Source organism: Capsicum annuum, chromosome 1 (assembly GCF_002878395.1).
Source record: "Capsicum annuum cultivar UCD-10X-F1 chromosome 1, UCD10Xv1.1, whole genome shotgun sequence".
Lineage (NCBI taxonomy): Eukaryota > Viridiplantae > Streptophyta > Magnoliopsida > Solanales > Solanaceae > Capsicum > Capsicum annuum.
Genome location: NC_061111.1, coordinates 62,455,671 through 62,474,029, shown reverse-complemented (window position 1 = coordinate 62,474,029; position 18,359 = coordinate 62,455,671). Strand labels below are relative to the sequence as shown.

The 18,359-nt window shown below is 30.5% G+C and overlaps 1 protein-coding gene across 1 annotated transcript; it reads right to left on the bottom strand.

Annotated features, from left to right (window-relative positions):
- Positions 1–1,326: 1,326 nt before the first annotated feature.
- Positions 1,327–11,327, bottom strand: LOC107845860 (7-dehydrocholesterol reductase). The gene is made up of 13 exons (XM_016690359.2): positions 11,037–11,327; positions 9,409–9,631; positions 9,177–9,232; positions 7,770–7,872; positions 7,600–7,665; positions 7,311–7,424; positions 6,809–6,935; positions 6,568–6,668; positions 3,779–3,904; positions 3,626–3,690; positions 2,465–2,546; positions 2,232–2,314; positions 1,327–1,667 (listed from the first exon to the last, which is right to left on the bottom strand). The coding sequence occupies exons 1-13, from the start codon at positions 11,126–11,128 to the stop codon at positions 1,601–1,603; spliced, it is 1,305 nt and encodes a 434-aa protein (XP_016545845.1). The 5' UTR covers positions 11,129–11,327; the 3' UTR covers positions 1,327–1,600.
- Positions 11,328–18,359: the final 7,032 nt, after the last annotated feature.

The following is an 18,359-nucleotide window of genomic DNA, read 5'->3' as shown; positions in this document are numbered from 1 at the left end:
ATATGTCATACATGTTTAAGATAAAAAATTTAGATGTGTAGTATGACATTATAATACATTACTGTGGTTTATTTTTTAAATGTATAAATTGTCCTCATACTTATTTTAATGTATAATATAAGTTTTCTGATATATATTTCAATATGTTATACATTAGAAGTTCATATTACATATAAGAGTCATTTTATATTTTATGTGGTATTATACTGTTAGAAAGTCTTTTTTTATTATTAGTTTTCATTATATTTCATTTGAGTAAAGATAAATTACAATAAAATGCATAAATAAATAAATTGCACGTCAAGTTATAAAAGTCATTCCAACTGGAACAATTTATTTGGAATGATAAGCCCATTACTAGTCTACTACATATGCATTTACAATAAAAAAGAGTAGTAGTTACTGTAATACGTGCAAGTGTAAAAATTTCAACTAAAATATACATATATACACAAGGTAACTTTACCTTATTACAATAAATTTCATATTGGTAAAGTAATTACATAAATCCCAAATTAATTACTGAAATCCCCTGATTTGCATCACTTTTGTAGGATTGATAAATAATTTTCGACTCCCAAATATCGGAATGACGCAACAATACAGGGATGTTCATATTTTTTTTTTCGAGAATTGAAGAAAGAAGAAGACGGTTTTTTTTATCAAAAGCTTAATTCAACAATAAGGAAAACTAACAGTGATGTTTAAGAGTTTTTTTGAATTTAAATTTCAGTTACTATATTTAATCATAAACTACATAATTATAGATAATTAATGGCGTTATTTAAGGGAATGAAAGATTTTATTTGATTACTCTTTCCATGAATGTAGGCAAATCTGTTTTATCATACATCCCTACAATGTATAAGAAACTATCGAATGTATAAGTATATTTTACAAAATAGGGAGAGAGAAAACGTAAAGGGATTATATGTAAATACTTTTACTAAACACGGGATTTGTGTGATTTATCCGTTTAATTGACACACTTTGTGAGAGTTTTAATGGATCAATAGGAAGATGATCTAATTAAAGTGCCAATACGGAAAAAAACAACACGTTCAGGCGGTTGCTTATGTATTCCGCCTTTTAATTTAGAACAATATTTTATAGACGAGAAATCTTTTAGCTCATATACAGTTTGAATCTTGGTGAATAATCCTCTTCGCTCCACAACAGTGATCAAATTTGTGACGTGAACCTAATCAACACATCCTGTGCCGCGCTCTTACCACTAAACCAAAGCCTCGAGAGCAATTTAGAACATCCTTTCTCTGTCAGAGCGCTTCCTGATGCTGTGAGAAAACAATATAAAAAGATACTTTATAACAACAACAATATACCAGTAAAATCCCATTAGTGTTGTGTGCTTAGCCTCACTCCTACCTTATGAGGATAGAGAGGTTGTTAAAGGGAATTTTATAGTCTTGATTATTTTCTACATTACAGAAACACCCAAAACTGTTTAGTACAAGTACAGATACATACAGATACAAGCACCAACATGAAAAAGCCTACAAAAATACATCAAAACTATGGGACAACCAATTTTTCAGATTTTATTGTTTGAAGGTAAGCATTCTCAACAACCCAAAATTCACTAGTAAATTCCAGGTATAATTCTGTAAGGAACCTTTTCGCAATACAATTTCCAGTACTTGCCATACCTACAAAAAAGCAAAATCTGGTCAACTTTTCACTGTTGAAAGAGTTTATGTAACAAAAATCACTGAAAAAATTAAATGCAAATGTAATATCTGCGTAACAATCGTTAGGGACAGATCAAAGAGGACCTTCCAATCATCTACTTGTTTTTCCTTTTTATAAAACAGCGGTGTCTGGTCCACTCTTCCGTCCACCTTGGCTATCCTACACATATATACGGTGCTTTGCCCATGAAGACGTAGGCAAATGGAAAATAAGTCACCTACGTTTTTGTCTTCTATTGGGGTTTAAATCCTGGTCACCTATGATTTTCAATCATTTCATTGATCGCTAGGCGACACCCTCAGATGCTACCTCTCATGGTCTATTGCGCTATAATTTTTTGAGAAAAAGGTAAAGTTGTTGTCCACAAGCAAAGACAAATGACAAGTTCTCATGTCTTATAAAAAACACAACCAGCAAGACATAAATAACCATTACTAGTCAATTTTATCGAGTCTCTGCATTAGTGAGTAGAGTGGCCATATGAAGAATCCAGGTAAAAACGAGGGACTGTGGTTGCTTACTTTGCCTTGCATCGATCGTCATCCCTTTTGGCACGATCAAAGAGGAGGATCATTAGAAAGACGACATAGAAGTAAGGAATGAACTGCAAGTAGGAGAAAAAGTAAAGGAAAACAGAATGTTAGATTTCAGCACGTCAAGAGCAAAATGCAAGAAAGACACAGAATTGATTATGGAACTTTCTCTGTCAAAGAAATAAGAAAAACGAAGATTAATGATGTAAATGAACTCTTACGTGGTTGAAAAGAGCTGGTACACTCCAGAAAAACGCCGCTAATATTTCTGGAACATAGTGGAAGTGGCGAGCTAAGCCCCACCTGCAAAATGGTTGAAAAAAGGACATAAGCAAAATATTTGGCATGTATTTAAACATAAAGTATATGAATATGTTTTAACGTTACAAAAAAGGACACCTAAAAAGTGAACAAGTACAAACTGTTTTTCTTTGAAATAGACATGGTATTTATTCAGAATTTCTTGTTAAAAGCAATCAACTACAGCCTCTATAAGAACGAAACTGGTGATGTAGCACTAGCAGAATAACAATACAATAATGTAGTTTTACAATTTAGCTCATCATAAAGATGCGACATTGGCTTTTAACAGAGGAAACAATGTTTCAAGTACACAATTTAGGAGGAAACTAAATGACTCGGAACTAACGAGAACAGCTGATTGGTTGCTGCATTAGAACGTGCTCCGGAACTGTCCAGTATGAAGATAAGAGTAATATGGATGCCATCAAACATTGCTGCCTTTACTATCCAGTCATACTACAAGACTGATGATTAATTCTCAACAAAACAGGTGCTGGTCGTGGAAGAAGATATGAAGAACAAAAGCTCCAGCCTCCCATGTGAAGATGCATGTTTCACATAGTTAGTGTCTAAGGACTAAAGAGGCATATCAATCTCAAGAGAATTTACGGAATAGGGGCATTCAACTATGTACAAGATGCTTTTTTGTGTGGAGAAATGTAGGAAACTATTAAGCAGCTGGAACAGATCAGGCACGACTAAATGCCAAACAAAATGGTGGGATACCATCCTTGCTTGCATTTGATGGACAACTTGGAGAGGAAGGAACTCAAGATGTTTTGAAGGCAAACCAAATCCAAAATGATCAAAATGACCTGCATTTTGTTATCTTCTTTTGGTGCAAAGAAGAATAAGTAAATGATCATGAATCAGCTTTGGATGTCACAGATGCCCTTTAAGAACAGGATAGAGTACACTCTTAACTACTGGATTTGGCTATTGATACACATAAATTTTTGCAGCACTCTCTTAGTGCTGAAGCTAATACAATTATTACCTTCCCCCAGAAAAAATACAGTATTGTAGTGTCTAAATTGCAGAAATAAAATGTCAGCAGGAGAACAAAGAAAGGAACTGACCATCCTGATGTCAGTAGAAGGCTCGTTTTTTTCTCACCAGAGGTAGTAGTGTATGTGGCGACTATCTGCATTGAGTGAAAGAACCAAGTCAACAATCATCCAATAAGGGTAAAGAGAATTCGACAAAATAAATCACAGATGATATCATTTGACCTTAGATGGAGTCTTTCCCCAGACAGTGCATTTTCCATTTGTTCTGCGAAACTCTTGCCTCTGCCTGTCACAATCATAGTTGATATATATGCAGAGAAGACCAGCTACTAGTATGTAAAGGGCAAGCTGAAATAACAGAAAGAACTTTCTTCATTAGAAACAGAAAGCAATAAAATTGCCAGTGTCATTTTACTACAAGTAGTTACCATAAGCAGGTCGATGAAATATGTCAATGAACAATTTCAGACAAAACGTTATAATTCGAGTTGTATAATCTAGTGCGACTCAATAAGATTGACTCGATTAAATTTATTCTCAATTGTTAGGAAGATAACTGTACTCATATTCTCCTCTTTTCAGATAGTTATATCACTATCCTATGTTGCTCGGACTCTTCAAGAATGTCAACAGTGCGTGTCGGATTCGCCAAAGCTAGTGTATTTTTGGAGAATCCGACACGGGTGTGGCATCGAAAGTGAAGAGTCCGCACAACTTAGTCACTATAAGCACAAGAATGCTTGTGTTGTACAAACCATGTTACTACATGTACTTTTATATAGTGGATTAATGTAACACAACCAGTTTTCAGTTTCAAATATCACCTGATGAGATGGTGAACAAGAAACTTTAACATTGGATGGTCAAACTTCTAGCTGCAAAAAGTATGTTGCAACCAAGAGAAAGAGGAAAATGCTGCATACAAAAAAGGGCAGCCCGGTACACTAAAGCTCTCGCTATGTGTGGGTCCGAGGAAAGGCCAGATCACAAGGCTCTAGTGCAGGCAATCTTACCCTGCATTTCTGCAATAGGCTGTTTTCATGGCTTGAACTCATGACCTCGATCACATGGCAGAAAATTCTGCATACAATGATCTAAAAATGTTCTAAGGTCTGCTGGGGCAAAGGATTGCAATTCTCAGGAGTCAAGTGAAACACCATCACCCCAAGGGTAGACCCTATTGGCAAAAGTGAACAATTGATATACACCCTTTGTCTGTTATTTGACAATTCTAGAATGTGTTTCGTTTTTTCTTTACACGAACGTCTAAAATTCCACAAATGGAAAAATATCATTGGAAATATAAGAGACAACTCATCTGAAGTACTCTATCGGGTCCTCTTAAGAAGGTTGACTCAATGTTCTACTACCGAACATTATCTTTTTAAATAAAATAATAGAAATAACCAACTCTTTGACTAAAAACATATACTCCTTTCCTCTTAATTTTATATGACGCATTTGAATATAGTATTTTAAGTTTTGCATATCTGTAAGTGATAATCGGATAAACTATCAAGGTAATGGTTAAAAAGGTAGTATTGTCGAACCAATCAAAAAAAGTAGTATGGTCGAGAAAACATCACATCAAAGTTGTTTTTAAGAAGTTAAGAAAATGTGAGGTGAGTCTTGAAATTGTTGAAGTCATAGGAAAATATTACTCCCTCTGTCCCAATTTATATGACTCACTTTCCCTTCTACTCGGTCCCAAAAAGAATGACACATTTCTATATTTAGCAACAGTTTAACTTTAAAATGCTCAATTTACCCTTAATGAAATGATTTATAGACACACAAACATCTTAAGACTTATTTTAGACCACAAATTTCAAAAGTCTTTCCTTCTTAAATTTCGTGCCAGGTCAAACTAACTCACATAAATTGGGACGTGGGAGTATTAGACTGGTGGCGAAAATCTACCAACTTCATAATAAAAAGAGTGTCATATCAACTAGAACAGAGGAAGCAATGAAGTGAATGTTGAAGAGACTAATGGACACCCTGAAAACTGAAGTGTCTAAGGAAAATGAAACAAAGGAAAAAAATGACACATCCATGCAACAAGAGAAATGCTAGCTTGGCGATAAATGAACATGTTAGCCTTTGATGAAGGCTGAATGGTCTCATTTATTCAAACTATCCATTGTGCTATGAATGGTTTTGCCAGTTAAGGGACTATTGTTGATCTTAAACTAATAAGCCACAAACTTCTGACTCTAGCAGAGTTTGGAAGAGTATCTATCTTCTATGGCCTATCATGGTTTGTACTCTATACCATATGCTCAACAGCCAGCCAGCCTCATTCTACTCTTCATTATTTCCTAATGTTCATTCAATTTAGAAGTGTTTTTGAACTACACTTATCAGTCTACATAAGTTAGAAAGCCAAAGTGCGAAGGGATATCAGTTCAGCGGAAATATGATGCCTTTCTTGAACCTTTCACCTTCAGCAACACTATTTGAGTGAAATTTTGACAGCAAGTTACTACTTTCTTAGTATTACTGCTAAGAATGTTCCCCATCATTTGTCTTAAGCAACCTTTCGTGCTAGGTAATGGAATGATGGTAGTACAGTAGTCGATCTGACCTCACAAGCTAGAACAATAGCACTACTTTTAACCATGTTGTGGGTTGTGATTGAGTATTTCAGTGCATGAGCTAGAGGTGAATATGGTTCACTACTGACATTTCTTAGAGTAAGTTGATAAAGATGAAGACTAAGCACATAATGAGAAGGATATGTGCATGTGATGGATTCAAAACTGGCCATGGACAAAAGCCTGTTAATTAAGTGGAGAAGGAAGAGGGACGAACTCATTATCCATCGAGTTTCGAACTGTACCCCATCAGCCCTCTGGGGTTTTCTCGGTTATTAAATGTAGATGAAGACGAAGTAAAAACTTAGTACAAATCCCAGAAGAAGCATTTGAGTATAAATAAACAGTAAGTAATGTTATAATAACTTTATATCAAATATGCATATGGCAAATTCTTCTTGGATGCAAAAATACCTGAAGCCCAAGATGCACAGGCTGTTTAACAAGGTACATGCCAGGAGAAGTATATATGCTTGGAACCCATACCAAGCATCCCCAACATATATAAAAGCCCGCTGCCAAACAAAATTGAGATCCAGAAAACATTATAGTTAGGCATCCGTTGATGCAGATAAACAAGAAATCTCAACATTTGTAATCAGAGCACTGGTAAGGTACTTGCTATATCAATAAAGAAAATACAGTGCGCACAAACCTCTGTCATGTGCAATATCCATGGTGTTCCAGTACCCAGCTTCCCACCAAAAAAATTTTGTGACATACACCAACATCAATATGGTATTTACAAGCATGGAATCAGATACACGTCCATATTCTTCATGCTGACAAGTAAGAAAATGTTATGCTAGCTATCAACTGTCAAAACATCAAAATGAAGTTCATAAAAATAGAATATCTATCTATTGATGCTCAACTAAAATCCAGGTAATTATCATTATTAATTAAAATGATGCCCCGTTGTTTTTTTGTTAAATGGTATCAGAAGAAGTGTTCCATGCTAGTACTGTAAAACATCTATTAACACAAACAAACGAATTTTATTATTCTCTTACTTGCATGACCTAAAACACTAAGCAACTGGAAAAGGATTACCAACAAAACAGCTAGTAAAATTCACCAACTCTGGGAGCAGTAGAGCCAAGAAATATTGGAATAGTTTTCGTTCTCACTATCAAGGACTTCATGACATCATTTACCTGCTTTATGCAATAAGTGACAGCAAGAACTGCCCAAGACATCATGCCGAATCTGCAATTTGTGAAGACTTTAATATCAAAGTGTTTGCCAATACGAGGATATAGCTCCATCCCCTGCAAGAATTCAAGAGGTTATAAATAATACATCACCTTAAGCTTCAGAGTTGATGCAAGTACTAAGATATTTGACTTCCTTTGACTTAATTTGTGGTATAAAATGATGTTATTTTTCCTTTAAAGATGCAAAATGTAGTGAAGTCTAAAATTTAAATTTTCAAAAGATTCTTACCCAATAGAAGTCAACGATTATGTTCCCTGATGAACCGGAATCAGTTGAAGATGGTGCAACATGACCCTTTACAAGTTATAAGTGTCAGCATAAGGTGTCAGGCAGGCAGGTATTTTACAAAGTAAAGAATGAAAGATAAAGAGGTATACTGATGGTACTTAAACACTTACTTTTATATACAAGAAAAAACAGAAGATTAAGCTCCCAAAAATGAGTGTAGAAAAAATCTCGCCCAGATGGTCATAAACAATTGCAGGATTGAATATTCCAAACCTGAAAGACACAGGAAAAGACATAACTAGAGAGAATAAACTGATGAGGCTAATGGGCCGTAATAAGTACCATTCTCACAAACAATAGCTAATAGGTCAAGTGAACAATCAAACAAGCATTTTTTCTTTTACCCCTTTTTCTTCTTTGTGAGACAGCATACAACAACATCATACCCCATTGTATTCCCACAAAGTGGGGTCTAGGGAGGGTAAAGTATACACTGTCCATACCACTACCTCCGATGAAGTAGAGAGATTGTTTCTGATAGACCCCAGGTTTAGGACAGATAGCAGTATAACAAACAAAAAACATAAAAGCACACAGCAAAATGGAATAACACACCGCTAGATAATAAAAGAAACAAAACACCCACAAGATAATACAATAAACTATCTATTCGAAATCATAGACATCACTAAAACACCACGAACAAGAAACTACAAGCATAGATACAAACAAAGCACTCTTCCCTGCTATTACGGGCGTACTTCTACCCACTAACCCTCTACCCTAATCTGCTTTCTCCACACCTTCCTATCAAGGGTCATGTCTTCTATAAGCTGTAACTTCTCCATGTCATGTTGAATCGCCTCCCTCCAATATTTCTTCGCCTACCTCTAACCCACTTAAAACCATCCATAGTCAACCTCTCACACCTCCATACTGGAGCATCCGTGCACCTCCTCATCACATGCCCGAACCATCGCAACCTCACTTCCCGCATCTTGACCTCCACTAAAGCCACTCCCACCTTCTCCGGAATAATCTCATTTTTAACCCTATCTCTCCTAGTAAGTCCACACATTCATTGCAACATCCTCATATGCGTAGTTTGGTTAAGCCTAAGGTTTATTTTCTTTTGACATGCTATTAGAGCAGGCAAGGGTTTTAAATTCAGGTCTTACTACCATCCTCATAAATTCACGTGTTTGGCCCATGGAAAAGAATGAGGTCCACTAGGTGAGGTCTGTAGAGGATAGAGTGTACGCAGGCCTTAAAAATGCCTAAAAATTCGTTATTGTTGTTGTATTTGTTAAAGTCTGTATTCATATTTGGTAGAACTGATTTGAGTTTGTATAGGTCAAAAAATCTTTTTATGCATACAATACAAATTGTTGAAGCCCTAAACATAAAAGAGCTTTTCTTTGGATTCCCTTGATGAATTTCCTGTCCCCAACACTGATCCTTCCCATGCAATCTCTATCTGAAGCTGGCATGTGGCGTTTAACAAACAATATTATAAAGACTCGAAGTCTCAAGATCCAAAAAGCAAGTCAAAATGCAAAATTGGATGAAGTCCCTACCACCAAAGACTGATATATGTGATCAGTGTCACTGCATATGCTTGCATGCCATTAGCCTGCAATAAGCAAGGGATGTAAGAGGCAAGTTACACAGCTATACAATGAACAAAGAAAGACAGATCATAGCACATCAACCATTGCATGACTTGAAATAAACTCAACTAAGACAAGCTACACAAACTATAAATAGAAGATGCACAATGTACAAGTGTATAGAGTAACTGTCAAATACCTTATAGACAGGCCTATGTCCAGTTGGAGATATTGGGCCTTCGACCCTTTTACCAGGCAATAGAAGTTGTAGTGCTGCCTCAAATAGAGCATAACAAATGATTAGCTTCCCAGCAATTGCAGTAGGTTTTGGCCAAATATTAATTAATCCTTGCAAGCCATTTTCCCTTAGGTAGTTAAATGTTTTCAGGATAGATCCATCAGCGTGTACATTTGTATACCACCTGCATGTCGCCCATGAAGGTCCAAAGTTAGTACAGTTATACAACATCTCCTAATCAAGAGACTTTTGAACTACTGTAGATAACACATCGGAAAATTCTTTAGCTAAAGCAGCACAAATCATTTGTTGCTGTTGCAACTTTCAAAGACATCACAGCAATTAGATCAATTTGTAATTTTCCTTAACATAGTATTTTTACTCCTTTCACATGTCTAAATGCACGTCATTTTCAGTCACTACTTTCTTGCGACATTACTACCTGTCACTACGTAGGCCAACTAATAAATTTCTCTGGAAAGAAAGCACTGGACCAAATTTTAAGATCAATACAAACTATAATTATGACTCCAGAAATGTGTACCATAACCACTCCCAGACCCCCATAAAAGATGGAGTTGGAGTAGGTAGACTACAAGCAAGAACATAGTCTAGTAATGGTGAATCATCTAAAAACTGGCTTTTCAGAATGGAGCACATGCTTTATGCAACCGAATCCAACTCACTTGGGATTGAAGCATAGTCCATGATCGATTGATATTAACTATAATTTTTCATTTTGATAACCGTGGTGTCTGGGCTAACTTGCTCCCACCTCGACTAATTACACAAAAACCTGTCACCTTGCACCAGAAACAGGTACTAGGAGATATTAACTATAATTAGAATCTATAGTTATTGGATTAACTTGTATTCGTATTTCTACTTTTCATCCCCCTCTGGTGTCTTTCTCCTTTACGCCTCCCAATCCAAAACATAAATGTAACTTTTAAACAATACACTTGTTTATTTACTTAATTTGCCAAAAGGGTCTTTTACAAATGAATTTCAATTACACCTGGATGAATCATAAGAAAAGAGAAAAAAACACTTTGATCAAATCAAAAATTAAACAAAGATAAAAACAAAAGGTACAATCTTTAAAGCACCCAAAGGATTTCATTTCATATGTTCTAGCCTCCTTCTCGGACAGAGTTACCTAGTACCTGTTGCTGGCGAAGATGTTCGATATCTAGTAGAATTGGTCGAGCTGACAAAAGCTAACCCAAAGAGCGCAGTTATCCAAACAACAACAAGAAAAAGATCCTATCTTTAACTCATGATACTCCAACCGTTCAAAGATCTCATGACCAAATTCACCGTAAAACTTAAACTGTTCGACTCTCGGGAAGCAATAAATGCCACATATATTGGGACAGAGGGAGTACCAGATCAAATCAAAACCAAACAAAAAACAAAAGGTCCTATCTTTTAACTCATGGTACTTCAACCAGTCAAAAATCTGAACTTTTATTCAAGAAAACAAAAACCCAAATCAATAAAGGACAAAAAACAAAAAACCCAAATACCCAAAACAGCAAACAAAAAAAAAAAAAGACAAGAAAAAAGAGGATCAATAGGGAACTTACATGAGAATAACAAAAGGGGGTGTGAAAGATAGGAGAGTGAGCATTGATGCATAAGTGAGTAATGGTGAGTGCACCAACTTTGTCTCTGCCATTCTTTCTTCTTCTTCTTCCTCAATCAATTACTTGCTTATTTTAATTTGGGTTTGAAACTATTGAAGTCTCCGCCAAATCTTGACTCCCCGCTCCCAACTGCAGTGTGGTCTACTACTGCTAAGATTCTCTAGACTAATAAAATGTGTTGAAGACATTCTTAAATGCTTTTCAGATTTTTTGTTTGCAGGTATCTTAGCGTAGTTGGATTGATGCTGTTTATTTGAAAAGTATAAAATAGTTTTTTAAAAAAAGTACTTTTACAAAAAAATAGTTTATGTTTGATAAATTCATTCAAAAAGTGTTTTTAATAATTAAATTATGTTTGAATAATTTTTTTTTAAAAGTATTTTTTTGAGATAAATAATTAAAACGGACATCTATCAATAGACTTTTATTACTAAAATTAATTTATAGAGAAAAATTATTTTAAATATCTATTATAATATTTTTAATTAAATTTTTTTATTTAATTAAAAAGTACGTAATCTAGAATTATATACATAAATACATTAAAATAATTAAATGGTGATATATTACTTAAATAATTTAAATACTTAAAACATCAAACAAAAATGAATATAAAAGTTATTTCATAAATTAAATCACTACGTATGAAAAAATTAACGACAAAAATAATTGGCCCTTCATACATCACAAAAATTCTCAACATTACTCATTTTCTATGCATTAGAGATATATGATTAATAATAATAACATTAATCTAAATAGTGAAATAAAAATATTTTTGTCAAAATAAAAACTTAACAAAATCAAAGAATTTCACAGACAGCGATATTATCACATATGTTATTATATGTATGCACATAAAAAATTTAATTATATCATGATAATTATTAAAAAAACATACCTTGAGAAAACAATTTTGATTCAAAAAATAACTTACTAATAATAGAGATGACTTTATATTTTGAAAAGCAGTAAAATATATGTATAAATAAGAAATAGTATCTGTATTTATAGATGAAGGAGAAGGTGTGCAATACGCTAAATTTATTGAATGAGTAGAAGGTTTGAAAAAAAAGTCAAATAAATATTTAATTAGAATCTATCTTCTTTTTGTTACCTTACTTTTTGGATTCATTTTACTTTGTCAAATTTACTAAAATTTAGCAAACACTATATTCATGTTTACAAATATCTAAATGAGATAATATTTGTTATTCTTTACCTTTTCTTTTGGATATGTCTTTACCATTTCAATTCTAAAATTAAGTAGCCAAATTCATATACGTATACTACCTGATGACAAATATTTAAAATAAAATTCTATCTATTATTTGTTATCTTTTTCTAATATATTTTTACGGTTTTAATATTTACTATGAATAAGCAGTCATCATATTCATATATATATACATATATATATATACACACACACTATATACGTATACTACCTGATGACAAATATTTAAAATAAAATTTTATCTATTATTTGTTATCTTTTTTTAATATATTTTTACGGTGTCAAAATTTACTACGAATAAGCAGTCATCATATATATATATATATATATATATATTTGTGTGATAGGGATAATTCTGTCATAAAAAAATAATTTTTTGCTTCTGCTTTTGCTTATTTTTAAAAGCACTTTTGAAAGTTTACCAAACACCCTCTTTTTTTCAAAAAAGTACTTTTTCTTCAAAATAAGTGCTTATTTTGGGAAATAAGCAATCCCAAATATACTATTAATAAAAAAAAAATATGACAAATAATTTTATTACTTGCTAAATATTAAAACAAACAACTAATTATTTTTTATTTTTTCTAAAATAACAAGTATTATGAAATATTGATTTTAGTGAAGATGACAACTATTTAGAAATTGAGGAGTACTGAAATGTTATTTCCTCCGTTCAATAATTTTTGTCAATTATATTAAAATTAGATATCCAACAATATTTATTCAGTTTAGATTATTAATGAATAATTTATGCACATTTATCCACTTTATCCTTGATATTAAATATTATTTATTTTCTAATACATTTTTCAAGTAATAAATTAATTATAATAGTAAAAACTTGTCTCTATTATTTTTGTTTTATAACATGTGTGCTAAGCCAATAATGGACAAGTATCGTTGGACGGTGTAATTTCTCTCATCTTCATTTATATGATATAGTTTGATTGAGCACAAGAAATATGATGTAATTTAACTAAGCACAATAAATATAGAAAGAGTTTTAAAATTTGTGGTCTAAAATAAATTAAAAATATTTGTGTTGCTGTAAATTCATCTCATTAAGGAATTGACATTTTAATTTAGACTTTTACTAAATCTAAATATTATTTCATTCTTTTTAGTATTGGTTACAAATAAAAAATATCCCATATGAATTGAGACAATATATTGGAAATGGAATGTGAGTATGTGGTTAAACTTTGGTAGAATACACTGATTTCATTTAGTGTCACTGCTTTTAATTTTTTTATTGAGGGTCTAGGTATATAATAAAGCATTTTTAATTATACTCCTATGTATTAGTGCTAATAAGTCATAAAATTTTAAATTAGTTTCAATTGAGATAAATATATATAATTAAAAGAGATGATATATTTTAATTAAATTAATTGCACTTGTTATTTTTGTGTGAAGTCCACCTAATCTTGGCTCTAATCTTTGTAAACTCTTTTTTTTTTTTGGTAGAATTAATCTTTGTAGACTCTACCTCGCTGTGGTGCGGTCCAATTCTGCTCCCATTCTCCGATTTGCACTAAAATGTTGTTACATCACTCCCTAAATATTTATCACGTTTTATTTTACATATTTCTTGAGAAAAATATTAATTATAAAAAAAATTAAATTAGAAAAATAATTTTAAAAATTTTTCCTTCAAAAGACTCTCCTTCAGATAAAATTATTATTTACTATTTTTTAAAATTTATTTTTTATTTAATCTAAAAATATAAATGTTTATAAATCTCTCTCTCTCTCTCTATCTATCTATATATATATATATATATATATATAAAGGAATGTTAGACATTTGATGATGTGGCATACTTTTAAGGCCACCATTTGTATTTATCTTTTTTCTCCTTTTTTTGACCATTTCTTAAAGGAATGTTAGACATTTGATGATGTGGCATACTTTTAAGGCCACCATTTGTATTTATCATTTTTCTCCTTTTTTTGACCATTTCTTCTTTATTTATCTATTTATTTTAGTTTTCATAACTCTAAAATTACTTATTCAACTCATTAACTTTTCACCTCCTACTATAATTGCCTTCTATATTAGAGATCTTAATGTGTATTCATGAATTATTCCATCTCTAATTTTATTAATTCTTAATTAATTTTATTTATTTAATATGTTTGAACAAAAATATCTCTCTCTCTCTCTATATATATATATATCTATATCTATAATATATTAAAAGTGTGACTTGAACTCTTTGCCCTTCATTAAAAGATCTTATTTTAGACAAAATTATTTTTTCACTATTTTCTTCAATTTATTATTTAATTATTTTAATTATATTAACTAAACTACTAAAATATATGGGACTCCTAAAATATATGGAAGGAGAATCAATTAATATTTTTCTTTGTACTGATCAATTAGAAAAATACTCCTAAAATAAGATAGAAAAATACTCCTAAAATAGAACTCTATTAAGAAAATACTTTTATATAAATATTGAGATGCACTTCCTTGTATAAATCCTAAAAGTCATAGGCAACAGATCTATGGTGGTCCTTTTTTTTTTTCCTACACACGTATGTGTTCTTTTGAGGGTGAAGTTCTCTTAGCAATTAATTTGGTTTGTGATTGTTTTATGTTTGGTTATTTGATATAAATACAAAATTATAATATTTAATATTTTAAAATTAATTAGAACTTTATCTTATATAAAAAATTAACTTGATTTAGTTGCATGTCTAGATTGGTGAATGTTTAATTTTTCAACCGTCAATTTCTTCACTGTTTTTTATCACTTTGTTTTCATTCAAGTCATTTTTTAGGGTAAAAAATTTTCATCAGACAAGAATTATTTTCATCAAAAATGAAGCTTTGTGATCATTATTGTATTATTTTGTTGTAGTTTACAGGTCATAGATGAAGTTACAGGTGGTAGATGAATGTCGGTCGATTTTGAAATTTTTTTTTAGATAAAGGTTAGATTTAATTGTATTGTATTGTATTTATATCTCTGTTTTGAGAGTTTTTTTTTGTGTAAATGTTAAGTTTAGTTGTATTATTTTGATATCTCTATTATCATATTATTTTGTTATAAAAATCGAATACCAAAATTTTTCAAATATGATTGTCAGACGATTTTGAGAAAATTTTTGTGTAAAGGCTAGATTTAATTATATTGTTTTGATGTTTCTATCATCGTATTATTTTGTTGCAGTTTGCAGGTGGTAGATGAATGTCGATCGACTTTGATAATTTTTTTTGGAAAAGGTTAGGTTTAATTAAATAAATTCTCTAAGAAGATGTTGAATTTAATTAGTGTATTCATCTTTATTTTTTAAATAAATATACTGTTTAGTGTAATGTTTGCACTCAATAAAGTGAGGTACACGCGCAAGGCACGTACACCTAAACTAGTATATATATATATATATATATATATATATGAAGGTTAGACATTTTTTATGATGTGGCATACTTCTAAGACCACCATTTCTATTTACCTTTTTTTTTCTTCCTTTTTTGGTTGTTTCTTCTTTATTTATCTATTTATTTTAGTTTTCATAATTCAAAAATTACTTATTCAACTCATCAACTTTTCACCTCCTACTATAATTGCTTTCTTTATCAGAGATCTTAATGTGTATTCATGAATTCTTCCATCTCCAATTTTATTAATTCTTAATTAATTTTATCCATTTAATATGTTTGAACAAAAATATAAATTTACATTCCAATATATAATAAAATTTTAGTACATAGTAGATGCAAAATTTGACACGATCATTTGTATTTGTAAATTTAATATATATATATATATATATATATATATATATATATATTATTGTACAAAAATAAATATTTTCATTATTACTCCTCCATTTATTTTCTTTCTTTATTGTTAAAATTTAAATGTATCAAAATTTACTATTCCAAGTATTCATATTCTTTATTGTACACTTTAAAAGTATAAATATTCATATCCAAGTTTTCTTTTTTCTCTTTTTTTTGGGGTTTTTTTCTTCATTCTTTTCATTCATCAATTTATTTACTAAATCAAGAAAGATCAATCGTATTTACTATTCTAATTAAATCTAATGAGTTTCAAAAAAAAATCTCCACTTATTTCTATTCTCTACTTAAGTAATATGTCTCTCCAACTCCCTTCTACTTATTTTTTTGGACTATCCAATCTATAAATAACAATCATCTATAGAGTTGTTGAATGCAAATTTTTATTGTCTCAACTTTTGTATGGTTATTTAGTTATTTTTCTCCTTTCTTGTTTTTCTTCTTCATCTTTTTCATCAATCATGTGTTAATAATCAAAAGAGATGACATAAAAAAGATGATGTTTTTCAATATTCTTCAAAGGCTCATCAAAGAGATGTTCACATTAGTTTTGTACGAGTTCATCAAGATGAAGAAGGAAATCCAATTGTCTTGGAAGATTCGTTAAGAAAATGGTCATAGTAGTTTGGTGTAACATAGAAGTTTGAATGATTTACAAATATTTTGAAGATTTGTTGGTGTATTATTTTGATTTCAATTATTATTATTTTCTTCTTTTTAATTTTATTTCTTCATTTTGAACAAAGATACTTGATCACATATATAATTCACTTTTATTTAGCAAATATTAAATTGTTAAACTCTCCTAACCAACATATAGAAAACTCAACTAGCAAATTTTGCTCAATTAACTTTGATCTTCTTCTTATTATTATTTGTGCATGTTTCTGTTTTTGTGTATATTTTTAGATCAATTTCTAATTAATTTCACTATGTTAATTAAATATATACTCTTTTACAATTATCTTAATGTTATAACACATGATTTTTTGCTAATAGTAATTTTTTAATATTTTATCACAGTTGAAAGATATATTACCAGTGGTATATTTCTCATAGTAATGTTATTAATGCCCCAAAAAGTATATGACATTACTATATTAGAAATTAGTCAAAGAATAAATGAACGAATCATCCTTTTACTTTTTTTATAATTTTTATGATACATTTTAATTGAGCATATCCCAAACCTCACTTTGTGAGAATACATCAAATATGTTTTATTTGTTATTTTACTTAAGCACATAATATTGATATTTTTCAATGTGAATGAATAACCTATGACAATATATATATATATATATATATATATATATATATATATATATAAGATAATACATCACATCTCTTTGTTTAAAAAAACACAATTATTCTTATTCTCTTTTAAAAAAAAAAAAATCATTTATGTGTCATGTTAGAAAAGTTCAAAAATTAACTCTAACTCAGCTAATCACATTAAATACATTATGTTAAAACTAAAAAAATAAACTATTTTTTTAACTTCTCTTAATTCTTATTAAAAATAAATAAATTCCCTCATTTAATCCTCTTAATAACATATCTATGTAGTATGATAGAATATATAAAATAATTTTCTTGCTGACATTGTAAATGAGATGTGATTAAGGATTAGAAAGAGTCATGTTATAGTTCTACTATAATAAATGTGTATATGCGATAAATATGTATTTTACTTATTTATTTAAAGCAAAAAACGTGTACTCTTAATTTTTATATTATTAAAGGAGGAGTTATCTTTTGAAGAGTTATTATTATTTATTATTTTTAGTAACGACTGTAATAATAATTAACTTGTAACAATAATTGTATTAATGTTGTTAAACTCTTCCACTGCTCTATATCTATTAGGGATAATTAGTGATTCAATTCTTGATACCATTTTTACAATTTGACCCTTTATGTATTCCTGAAAATTCAATATTTTGTTTCTTTATAATAATCTCTGTAGAATAGAGTAGCTAAGTACCCCATCAAGTTAGTAAATAATATCATGACTTATATTAAATATATACATTTCATTTTGTATTATGGGTTTCAATTCTTTTGCGAAGTATAACATTAAATATAAATTTTACAATCACAATTTTTTTTTCTTGAGATGCTTTCTCAATAAATACCGTATAAAAATGAAGTTGATCGAGATATATGATCTCTAATATTAATGAACTGTACGCAATGTAAATACACA

Excerpts from the sequence above, each read along its gene's own strand:
- LOC107845860 (XM_016690359.2), bottom strand. The coding sequence starts at position 11,128 with ATGGCAGAGACAAAGTTGGTGCACTCACCATTACTCACTTATGCATCA. Across the intron at positions 9,632-11,036 it reads CCCCCTTTTGTTATTCTCAT|GTGGTATACAAATGTACACG; the intron begins GTAAGTTCCCTA and ends GGCGACATGCAG. Across the intron at positions 2,547-3,625 it reads CTTCTACTGACATCAGGATG|GTGGGGCTTAGCTCGCCACT; the intron begins GTCAGTTCCTTT and ends ACCATTTTGCAG.